Here is a 12,220-nt window from a genome sequence, read left to right on the forward strand (position 1 = left end):
TAGTATGATTAATTATCCGTGCAATCTGTAATTATGTAAATGGCCGTAACATTTTTCTCTTTGAAAGGGGAAAAAAAACGAATTGCTGCAATGGCCTAGTGGTATCACGTTCGCCACTTGTTGCAAAGGTTCACGGTTCAAAAGTACTGGCCACCCTGGTTAATACCGCTGGTGTATAAAGATCCCACGACGTCTTTGTCGAGAGCAGGCCATTGTGTGCCTGAGACATGGTCCAAATCTGCTAAATTTGAAAAATTACACCGCAAATTATGCATAACAAGTATCCCCCTTCTACTGGCAGACCACAGTGCGAGGGCAGTTGTTGGCACCGGTTCTGGCTAACTTCCAGCTTAGCTGCGGATTCCTGGACTCATGCGCCAGATGGACTGAACGGCCTCCTCTCCTTAGTAACCTTTCTGATCATCTGATTCTTTACTACAAAGTGCACCGTGTTAAAGTTTGTGTTTTTGAGTTTGACATTTGGTTCCGTGCGTGCCCTCATGTCTGTATTGCCCTGCATTTCCAGGCCTACCCATTATAATGGGTGGGCAACTATTCTAAAGAAACGTAACCTCAATTTAGACACAATAAGAGCGAATATTAAACGATAACATACATATTTTAAGGTATGTTCTTCGTACAGCATGTAAGTGCAGTCACTAATATTATAAATCCATAATACCAATTCCATTGCTATGTTATGCTTTATCATTGATGTTTCATCTACTGAGGTTGATCAATGATACAAAATATGAACTAAACCACCAGAATCCTCCGGCTTGATGTAGTGGACATTGAAAAGGGACATAAAAATTGATTCTGTGTACGATGGTTCCGTCCCCTTTACAGCAAAAACAATTTGGAGAGGGATCAAATATTTACGAACGCCAATGTATTAATGAATGAATGCACATAATTTCAAGGCACAACACGGGATTTGTGGAAAGCCAGCTGCCGTATTCTTACGACCCTGTGCACGAAGAGCACATCGCCCAGGCTCCGCCACAAGCAGGAGAGGCTTTGTGTGTACGTACGTGTGCGTGAACCTCCTTCGCCACCGCAACGTGAGCCAACCGCGCTGACTGGAGGTGCTTTCACGGAGCACGGAGAGCAACTGACGCTTTTCCACCCTTAAGGGGGCTCTAATCGAAGCCTGCAGGGATCTCGGGGAAGGGTGGGTGGGCAGGGGCCACCGGTGCGCGTCAGATCCCATGGTGGACATTCATCGGCTCAGTCACGTCCCGGAGGCTCCGGATCTGCAACCCAATTCCTCTGCCATCGGCAACAAACCGAGGAGAGACGTCGGTGTGGAGAACAGGCCTCAATACTGGCAATTTGCAAATCACGTTGTCTCTGACAACCGGGCCCTGTGTTCAGTCAGTGCTCGCGTGGATTTTACCCTTGAAATATTGAGACGAAAAAAAAAGAAATGCCATTTGTTTCGCGAAAGGAACGGAGTTGTGGCGGCATCGACAAAGTGGTTTTCAGCTGCAATTTTAATGAAAAAAATCAACTTGTTTAAATTAGACTTTTTCAGACATATTCACACATGCATTGTTTTTTTTCAAAATCGAAAATACTACGCATTCGACACATTTACAAAAAAATCACACGGCTAAAAAAATATATATTGAGAAAAGTGCCTACTATATGTGTTGTCTGTTTATGTTTCTATACCAAGCTTTCCTATCCAATAATTCATTCCTCCTTGCTATGCTGTTAATCACATGACCGTACCATTTTTCACTATATCTTATGCGTGTCTTGCCTATTCGCTGTAGATTTCTCAACCCCCACCCCCTAGCCCCCCCCCCCCCTCAACACCCCATTGCTTACTGTGCTCACTCGCCAGGAGTCTGTGTTCACTTCGCCTCCATCCCTTCATATACTTGTAAACATGTAACTGCTTGTGGCTGACCATTGAACAAAGACGGTCACCGCATCGCGTGCTCTCAGATGCGCTTCTGCGGCCGTCTGGAATGCTCTATCCTCCGGATATTAGGAAGCCACTGGAGCTATGCACTTTTAAATCAACTAGATTGAAAAACTCACTTCGTTTGAACTGCTTTTTGCGTTTAGTGTTGTCCTTCCCCTCGCACCATCCGATTAGCATGGTGGGCTACGTACGGCGTGAAAAAAGTTCAACAGACATGCATGGAAGAGTAGAGAAATATACTAAGGAGTACTAACAGGCCACCTTCCGTAGAGTCATTTCATATCATAATAATATCGTGATGAAAGCAACCTTAATAATAATTTTAAATATCTTTCTCCATATATAAGGCAAAGTTGTGAATGTGTGCCTGTTCAAAATGTTTAGTGTACTTCCCGACATGCAACAAACTTGAAATATGCCATGTGGGTACTTTCCAGACTGTACACCATGCAAAAATTATTAAAATACACTTTTTGGGGGAGGGGGGAGCTCAATAATGCATTTAGTTTTTGCAGGGCAAGTGAGCTGTGACGTCAAATCTGTCATTTGACCGGCGCATGTGAAAGCGTAACGCATTGTAGTGTAGTGGTTAGCGCACCGCGCTACAAACCCGGCGACCCGAGTTCGATTATTTGAACCGGTCCTGGGCCTCCCCTAGGTCGACTCAACCTCAAATGAGTAACTGGTGTAGTGTGTGAACATCGCAACTGGGGAGACAAAGGCGGCCGGGCGTGGTGGATCCAAGTCCCGAGCGAAGCCGGGTAGTACAGCTAGTCAATAATAAAAATAACAGGAAGAGCGAGAGCCAACCCTGAAGACATCCACCACGATGCTTGAGTCTCCTATCGCTGTGCTCCAGCACCCCTTGTGTGCATGATGGCATTAAGCGATTGTGGCACAAAGCATGAGCTGGAATTGAAAATCTTAACGAAGTATAAAACGGCTGATTAACATGAGAAAGTGAATAAATATTAAACGCTTAATTAATATCTTTCATCCCTATAATGTCTGTAGTATCTCTATTCTCTCATCTAAGTCCATCTTTGTCTCTTGTCTGCATGTCTCTCCTTTAACTAAATCCGTCTCATGGATATCTCCTTTCTCTCATCGCTCATCTCACGACATCGTTATACTGGTACTGGTAGGAACGAAGTTGTAAACTGAGTGTACCAGCCTGCAATAGATTAATGTGTCCGTCCCCTTTCAATACTTTAACGAAGTGAAATCTCGTGCTGTTGGGTGTAAAATCAGCAATAGACAGCGCAGAGACTTGATATGTCTTATTGCACCCAACATTTGGAAGTCACATTATCTCATTTGCGAACTTCTACCAGCCCACCCTGCAGGGACCTGTTATCTTTCTACATCTCCCAAGAAGTTTCTAAATTGAAAGGGGGGCACAATTATTCCGCCAGCACCGTCATTGGTTTTAAGGCCCATCACTTAAATCTCAGAGCCAAATCAAAAAAAATTACTGGGTGTAAGAATATTTTACAGTACAGTAAAAAAACCGTGATCAATTATAAGTAAAACCATCATTTACCACAACATCCTCTCTTCCCCAATCTAAAATAGTGACCTGTCCTTTTGCCTCCTGTTACCTTCTGAAGTTTTTCAGCTATGGGCACCAGACAGCCGATAAAATTAAGGTCACATGCGCAATCAGAAGTTTCACACAGTAGCGCGTGTAGTCACCGAAACATTGCAAGTTGCTCTCTGTGTGACCTCACACCAAATGTGGCCTTTGTCAGTAAGGTCACGGGAGGACAAAGGCATGGATTTATATATTTTTTTAAATCCATTGCACATTGCAAACATCAGCACAAGCTTAAAAGCTTTGTGTTATCATGCATTTTCTATTTACGCCCTAGGCCATGTTCCCACGTTCATGCGCATAGCTTAAAGGAGAGAATGAAAGGAGGCGTTCGTTTTGCAGGAAAGCTACAACTTGCTGCAGTGGTCTCACTAGCAGGAATCTATAGAAGGGGGCAGTTATGAAATAGGATGATTCAGCTTACGCTTTCTGAGTGATGAGTGTACATGTGTAAAAAATAAGTCAGACTACCTGGATTGTGACGTGATTTCCCAGTAAGGGGCGATCAGAAATATATGGGTTTACAAGAGGGCTTAGTGGGTGGTGGTGCAGTGGTTAGCGCACTGCACTATGAACCCAGCAACCTAAGTTCACATTCCCGTAGATGAATTGCTGGCAATCAGAGGCAGGTGATGTCTAAACTGGTCCTGGGCCCCACCAACCTGCACTCACCACAGTGAAGTATGGTCAAATTACTCCCATGGCCAAATGGGAATGCCTTCAGCTTGCAGTCGATTGACATACGACTATGAATCATTACTGTTGTTGTAAAAACTACACGCAGGCCTGGCCTTCACGTAAATGGCATATTTAACAAACAGGGTGCCCCTTTAAAGTAATCATTTGGTAAACAAAAAAAAATACTGTCATTTGTCGTAATTTCCTATCTATCTTGCGACTTGCATGTGTGCAACAGATTATATCCCCGTTTTCGTGACGCATTTGTAGAAAGTCAAACTATTAAGTTGTCCGCGCATATACATTAAGCCTCCTCTCACAGCTCTGAGCCCTGGGATGGCTGCCCTGATCATAACCCCTATCATGAGGCCTAATGGGGCATACAAAGAGGAGCCTGTGGCAACCCATAATGAATATGGCAGGCCCCTATGTTTTTTATAATCTTGAAAGACCAGGGATTAATTATCTCCAACTCAGACGAGGGCATATTTCATCACAAGCTGCTGTAATTTATTAATTATGTCTTGTCTGCTTCACCATGATGAGATAAGATACAGATTATATCTACAGTATGTATTACCAGTGCAAGTTTGGTGAGGTGACCCAATCTGCTTTTGGGAGTTTTCTTTTTATTCAAAGTTGTATTTTTCCCAAAAGTATTCCCATCGTGCTCTCGGGGCAACACCATGCGGCAGAGTTTCCATCCAGAACTGTCACGGCGAGTGGCGCAGAGAGGAGCCCGTGGAAGCGTATATTGCAGAGCTACTCCTGAGATCCAAACAAGTGACCTTTTTGTTTAAATCCACGCAGTACAGGCAGACTTACCCACCCTGTCACGGAGAGACATAGCAACCGCGTAACAATAATATTAACGTTTAATTATCAGAGCTGCAACTTGACCAAAGTGAAAAATACATATTCACGTGATTATTTGTGTGTGCAGTTTTTTAATGACTGTAAACAATCAACCCGTTACATTTGAGATCACCTTTTTGTGCTCTGGATTTCTATGCTTCCCGCTCAGTAGTCTCACCCCCTGAGTCACAATTAATGCAGCTGAGGTGTGCGTGTATTTTGATAAATTAATTCAGCCATTTGAATGTTTCACCTGATAATGGGAGACCGTGGTAGAGTGCGTCATTGCCCACACAACTGCAGAATACACAAAATGCGACGTTGTTCATTGTGTTTAACAGCAGTGGACGTCTCTGAGTGCCCTTGTCAATTCACACTCGAGGACTGAGCTATATAGCTTTTTTTTTCAAAAACGACCTGGCCACAAATGATAGCCCGACAAAGTGGATTATCATCATGTGGAACTTCTAGATTTAAAGCTTTCGTGACTGCTAGGATCCATACTCTTTGGTTCTATTGGGTAAAGTCACGTAGGTGAAAATATTTTCACCTACGTGACTTTACGTAGGTGAAAATATTTTCACCTACGTGATTTTACCCAATAGAACCAAAGAGTATCATGTGGAACATTTACCACAGCCAAATAATCCAAACGCTTCTAAATGTGGAGGGGAAAAATCGGAGGGACCGGAGAAAAATCCACACGACTACGGCGAGAGACATGAAAACTCCAAATATACAGGTGTTGGGGTCGGGATCGGGGATCGAGCCGACGACCTATTGTATACCAGGCGAGGTAGTTAACATCTCACCACCGCGGCACCCGTATAGCCAAACAGAGTGCTGGAGCAAGTGTTGTTAGTGCACACCCTATTCTTGGTTCTTTCGGTAAAGCCACGTACAAGGGAAACAATATTATTTTATTGTTTCCCTTCTACGTGACTTTACCGAAAGAACCAAGAATATGAATCCCTGCAGTCACGAAAGCTTTAAATAAAAAGGTGCACACCCTATTAACTAATTCGCAGCCACAACTTACTCTTATGTTTGCTTACTGTATGTAATTGTTTGTTTTTTCTGTGCCAGAGAGGTGCCAACATGTTAACCGAAATAGATTGACTCGACTTGAGGCCAGTACAGCACGTGTGGACAATGCAGTGACCAGCACATTGCCCAGCCTCTGAGACTGACGTAAACTCACCGCACCAGGTACCCACTTACCGCTCAGTCGGCCTCGTAGTGGGCCATAATGGGCTCAAATATTTATTTCCACTGATGTTATCCATGGCCAGGAATCAAACTCAAGTTTCTGTATTCGTAGTGCGGCGGGTGTATCTCTGGCACTGCTGTTCCCCGTGGTGAACACACTCACACAAAATAAAAAGACAAAGACCCCCCCACATAGCCTCTAACAGACTGCTAGGGCAAGTGCTGTTAGCGAGAAACTATGAAGGCCGGCACGACATACGAGGGGTTGGATGACCAACACCACGCCCGGCCGCCTTTGTCTCCCCAGTGGTGATGTTTACGCACCGCACCAGGTACAGTGCTCATATGAGGCTGAGTCGATGTAAGGGAGGCCCAGGACCGGTTCAGATAATCATCACCGGTCTTGGTGGCCGTGAGTGGGGAATCGAACTCACACACAACACCGATACAAAACCGGGTAAAAATGAAAATGGATTAGCGGTACCCACAATGGCGCGCTTACGAACGCGACAAAATAAACCGCGCGGCAGATTCTACTTCTTCTGCATCATGGTGCTGATGAGGTCCATGGGCAGCGGGAAGATGATGGTGGAATTCTTCTCGGACGCGATGACCGACAGCGTCTGGAGGTAACGAAGCTGCAGGGCGGCCGGCGCTTCCCCGAGCACCACGGCAGCCTCCTTGAGGGCTCGCGACGCGTTCACCTCGCCCTCGGCCGCGATCACCTGCGCGGGCAGGGGGGAAGGGTCGAGGTCGGGCTCAATCACTGCCACCGTGGCATACATAACAGACAGAAAATCATTCAAACACCACGCCACGCCACGCATGCACGCAATGTGACACGTATACAACTACTCAAACAGCCATGATAGCCCAACCGCGCATGCATCCACGTGAAGGTACAAGAGTAAGGGTTGCACAATGTAGATGTGATTTCTGTCTATTTAGTTGTCGTTGAGGTGTCACGTGGGTAGGTGTAGCTGTATGTAGGTGTAGTTGTGCACGCACGTGCGGTGGTTCCATGACCAGTCGTAATCATACCCGTCGACCCCTTATCAGCGCCCTACCTTATTACAGACCAATTCAGACCTTATTGGTCACCCAGGTGCCCCTTATAAATCTCAACGTTCATCCTACAAAGTCCCATCACAAGGGAGAAACACAAATAGACACAATTATGTAAAAAAAAATTGTCCGTATTGAAACGGCTGTACCCCGTATGGATCTAAAAACTCAATATCCCTGTAGAAGAATACGGGGTAAACCGTATGGGTTGACAGGTATGCATATGCATGTGTGATCATACGTGTGGCTGGCTACGTGTGGCTGGCTATGTATTCTGCGAAGTTCAACATACATATGTGTGTACATTGTTGTATGTTCATGTGGATCTATGTGCGGTTGAGCAATCGTGGTTGTTTGAGAAGTTGTACACGTGTGAGATTGCGTGCATATGTGTGTGTTTTGGTTCAATCATTCTCGGGCTATTATGTGTAACACAGTGGCAGTGGTCAATGCGCTTAACCTCAGCAATGCAAGTTCGACCCCGATGAAGCATGGAGAGCTGAGTGGAGTTCAAAAGAACTCACGAACAAACACTGCCAACGCTGTGGAAGACCCAACGGCAGAAGATCCCCTGGGGTTTCACCTTCCACGAAGCTGCTCACGGGCCACCCTGAACCGCATCCACTGCACAACCCACGGCAGCGGATGCCGATACCTCACGATGCACTAAATGGGGCATTAAAAATTATCCGGCGGCGTGTGACTGTGGTCATCCAGAACAGAGAAAGTACAGAGCGTAACGATGCACCACATCGCCGCTCCTGACGCGCGGTCACCTGGGCTAGACCACCTGCATGTGAGGTTGTCGCTGTTGCTCTGCATCTACGTCGTCCGTACGATAAGAAGGAGAACACAAAAAGAAGTGCCCCTTATACGTGAGCGTGTGCGGGTGCCCCCCACGTGACCCTCTGCGCCGCACCTTGGCACGAGCTTCTCTCGTTGCTTCCGCCTCAGCAGCCATGGCCCTCTGCAGGTCAAGGGGCAGCTTCACGTCTTTCATCTCCACGCGCTCCACGCGGATGCCCCAAAGCTTGGTGGCATCCAACAGGATGGCCTGAGCAACGACACAAAGACAAAGATCCGCCGTGTAGACATGACACGCTGTCGGAGAAAAGTGCCCGCCCTTCGCGAGTAGCAACCTATGAAGGCCGGAACGGCACACAAAGGGGGTGGGTGGCCAGCACCACGCCCGACCGCCTTTGTCTCCCCAGTGGTGATGTTTAAATAACACACCAGTTACTCATTTGAGGCTGAGTCGACAAATGGACACACGCATATCCACGCGCACACACACACACACACCAAGACAAAATTCTCCCATATAGCCTAGAAACTCATGGGACAAGTGCTGTTAATGAGTTCCTACGAAGAGGTGAATGGTGCACGTGGAGGAGGGGGTGTAATCAGCATCACGCCTGAATGCTTTGTCTACTTATTGATGGTGCTTTACACATCATGCCAGGTATTCATTGAAGACCAGATTCTGATATCACTCACCACCAACCAATCTTAGCTTTGGCCAGGAATTCAACTCATAGCGCAGCGTGATAACCACCACAGCGCCACGTCTCACAAAGCTCACACATGCGCACATAGACGGCTCGTTAAAAGCACCATATGAGCAATGTGGTGCTTTCTAAAAAAAACAACAACTCACCATCGTCTAATGAATCCCGCCCCTCTCTGCCCTTTCGTCTCCATTGCTAATCAGCATGCTTCTCCATCTCCTCCGCTGGGTCGCGCAAATTACAGACGCCGTTACGTTAATCGTTACACGTCACGGTACCCGTGTCCGTCTGCGCCGTGGTTGAGACGGCTTCCCGCACGGGCGGTGTCGCGCTCCTGCCGCTGCTCAATCCGCCCAGCCCGCGATTTTGTTTCATGGGCTGTGTCTCGAATGCACCGTCTGTGCCCACGCGCTTGCCGCGCGCGGCATCTTGAGACGCTTGAGATGCTTAGATGCCACGTGCATTGTATATTTAAAAAAAAAAGTATTGAAGTGTTGTTCGTGAGAGCATATTATGCCTTGGCATATGACTTGTGTGGATCTGTGTTGGAGAACCGTTGCCTTGCTCGCAGCCAATTAGGACTTTCAAATACCTTTTAGCGGGCAACCACACGTCAACACGCTGACCTCAGACACATGTGTGAGTGAGGCCCTTGCAATGAGTCAGCACGATACAATTAAAAACACAGTGTTGCCAGCTCTAAAATATACCCCGCTAGTACCTGCATAGTGACATATAAATGCTTGCATTGATTGGACATTGCTTTTGGTGCCGTTTCAAAGTGGTAGGCCTCGTGTATGAAACGAGGTCACAGGTCGGATGCGGCTGCCGGATCGTAGCTTCCGCAACCCTGGACTAGAGGATTTGTACCTCCATGCGATCAGCCATCTCCTCGCGGTCGGTGAGGATCTCCGACAGGTTCTTGGTGCCCAGGACATTGCGCAGGGTGGTCATGGCCAGCAAACGCGTGGAGTCATTCGCGTTCTCAATGTTGGCCACCGACATGGTGGGGTTGACCTTACGGTAGTAAACCACGGCATCCACCTGGATTGTCACCGAGTCACGAGTCAGGATCTGCAGAGAGGTCAGGCGAAAGGGAGACGTTGTATTAGACGTTGTGCTTCAGGAAGACACGGAAGGGATGTGGGAATGATGTATAATGGGGGTTGGTGTGAAAAGTGCAGGGAACATAACCAAAAGATGGAATGACCAACAGGCCTCTCCCCGGCATAGATTTTCTAAATATTTCCAATTGCACCACGAACCTCTTGGGGCGGAATCTGGAAGGAGATGGTCCTCAGGTCCACACGTATGAAGTTGTCCGTGCATGGTATGACCAAAAAAATACCTGCAACAGACACGGACATTAACCATCTGCGTGCGATGCATGAAATGAAAGGTTTAGTCCATGGATCAGAGCAGAGAATCAGTACCTCCTAAGGTAGCAGCAACTTTAGTGGGGCATATTTATTTAAATGGTGAATATTAGTGAATTACTTGAAAACCCATAATGAATGTAATGGCCACACAAAAAAATTGGAACCACTCAAGTTATGCCAAATCCGATGGTAGCGACAAAGTGAAATATGTGAACTGGTGGGCTAGTGGACTAATTGATGTTACATAATCCCCCCCAAAAAAAAAAACGAAATTGACATCTTGTAGAATCCCTTGTACACTAAACTAAATATTTTTTTACGTTACCAGGTAAGGCCCACTGACGCTAGACAGCTCTTTTTCAGAAGCGACCTGGCCACATGTGGCCAGGTCGCTTCTGAAAAAGGGAGGGGAGGGGCTGGGTGGGGTGGGGCTGGGTGGGGAGGGGCTGGGTGGGGAGGGGAGGGGCTGGGTGGGGAGGAGTGGGGCTGGGTGGGGAGGGGCTGGTCACCCCGTGGTGCCCATATAAAACTCAACGTTTAACCTACTCACGCCGGCTTGTGCCCGCCCTCACAGTCGGGCATATTTGCGGAATACACCACGTGGTGCCGCCGTTGACCCTGGCCATTGACCGAGCAACCCAACGTTCCTACCAGCTCCCTCCGCAGGAGAATGTGTTTTTGCGTGCACTCGTGCCCGGTACGTAGCTTATCTGGAGCGATATTGCCCTCTCTGGCGCGTTAGGGCACTGCGCGTATTCGCTCGTTCGTCACAAATAATCATGTAATAGTCACGCCAATAATAATTAATCACAGCTTGATGCTTTGTTTCCTTATACAGAAACCTCTTTCTGAAATTACCGCATTTCGTCCCCCCTCCCTCACCACCACCCCACACACAAAATACATATTTATACAGATCTGAGAATTAATATTGCTCGTCAGCTGTGTGGTGGGTGTTTTATTTTTTAATGTGGGGGGGGTGGGTTTGGGAGGGGGGTTATATTTTTTTCACTGAAAGCAAACAAGTTAAGTGTCATCATTAGACCTCCTTTGCCAGTACCAAAATGTAATAATAGGGTTTTTCCCCTTTTTTCTGGCAACAAAACTGAAACCTTTTTTTATAAGGATTCATGTTACTGCATTAACCACAATACCTGCAGTCAAAATGCAAACAAAAAACACACTATGATAATATATGCATTGTCCTTGAAGCTGATTGGTCCACACCAAGGGACGGGCTTTGTTCATATTAAGTGTCCTTGGACAGAGATAATATTTAGCAGGGTACTAAGTAGCCAATTGGTTCCTTTCAAACCCAGGAGAGAATGTTGGCTTCGTTGTCGAGCTGCCAAAATGGGGCCCATCGCAAACAGGCACTTACATTATAAAAACGAGCGACGCCATTAATCATCGCGGTACAGTATTCAATTACATAATTGGCGGCGTTGGTCTCCGCATGCGGCGTGCAATGTGTGACGAACGCATAGGTACGCCTGTCATGAGGATGCCGCACGATGACCCACAGCCGCCGGGTTTAAGGAGCGCACCGTGTCACTCGCAGATTAACCTAGTGCGGAGCCTGTTGCATATGCTATAAAGGGGCCTTAATTGTTCCTTTTAAAAACACATAAATATGAAAACATTAATTTTTTTACTTGCAAGTAAAGTTATTGCATTTTTATCACTGTTTTTTTTACCCTTTTATCTGGCAACAAAACTGGCACCTTTTTTTCAAGGAGTCATGTTTGCATTGACCACATTACCTACGAACCAGATGACGCCAAAAGGCGCCTTTTGGCGTCATCTGGTCCAACACCATGTGAGACTGGGCTCTAAGGAAAGCTGTCTCGGGTGTGGACCAATCAATTTCAAGGACAGTGCCAATACATTATCAGAGTTGTTGGTTTTTTTTGCATTCCGACGCAGGTATTGTGGTCAATGCAAACATGACTCCTTGTAAAAAAGATGTCAGTTTTGTTGCCAGATTAAAGGGTAA

At 46.6% G+C, this 12,220-nt stretch overlaps 1 protein-coding gene and 1 long non-coding RNA gene across 2 annotated transcripts in view; one reads left to right on the forward strand and one right to left on the reverse strand.

Moving 5' to 3' along the window:
- The window catches only part of LOC142929638 (uncharacterized), a 40,904-nt gene that overhangs the window by 9,544 nt on the left and 19,140 nt on the right, over window positions 1-12,220 (forward strand). The gene's annotated exons all lie outside the window — the stretch shown is intronic.
- The window catches only part of LOC116948179 (stomatin-like), a 30,856-nt gene continuing 20,114 nt past the window's right edge, over window positions 1,479-12,220 (reverse strand). Inside the window, exons 5-8 of the mRNA XM_032964622.2 lie at window positions 10,111-10,193; window positions 9,716-9,919; window positions 8,257-8,391; window positions 1,479-6,997 (exon numbers count right to left, since the gene is read on the reverse strand). Coding sequence (XP_032820513.1) covers window positions 6,806-6,997; window positions 8,257-8,391; window positions 9,716-9,919; window positions 10,111-10,193 — 614 coding nt within the window. The 3' untranslated portion in view covers window positions 1,479-6,805. The remainder of the gene's footprint in view (window positions 6,998-8,256; window positions 8,392-9,715; window positions 9,920-10,110; window positions 10,194-12,220) is intronic.

Source organism: Petromyzon marinus, chromosome 32 (genome assembly GCF_048934315.1).
Source record: "Petromyzon marinus isolate PM22_M1 ecotype Great Lakes invasive population chromosome 32, UKy_Petmar_22M1.pri1.0, whole genome shotgun sequence".
NCBI lineage: Eukaryota > Metazoa > Chordata > Hyperoartia > Petromyzontiformes > Petromyzontidae > Petromyzon > Petromyzon marinus.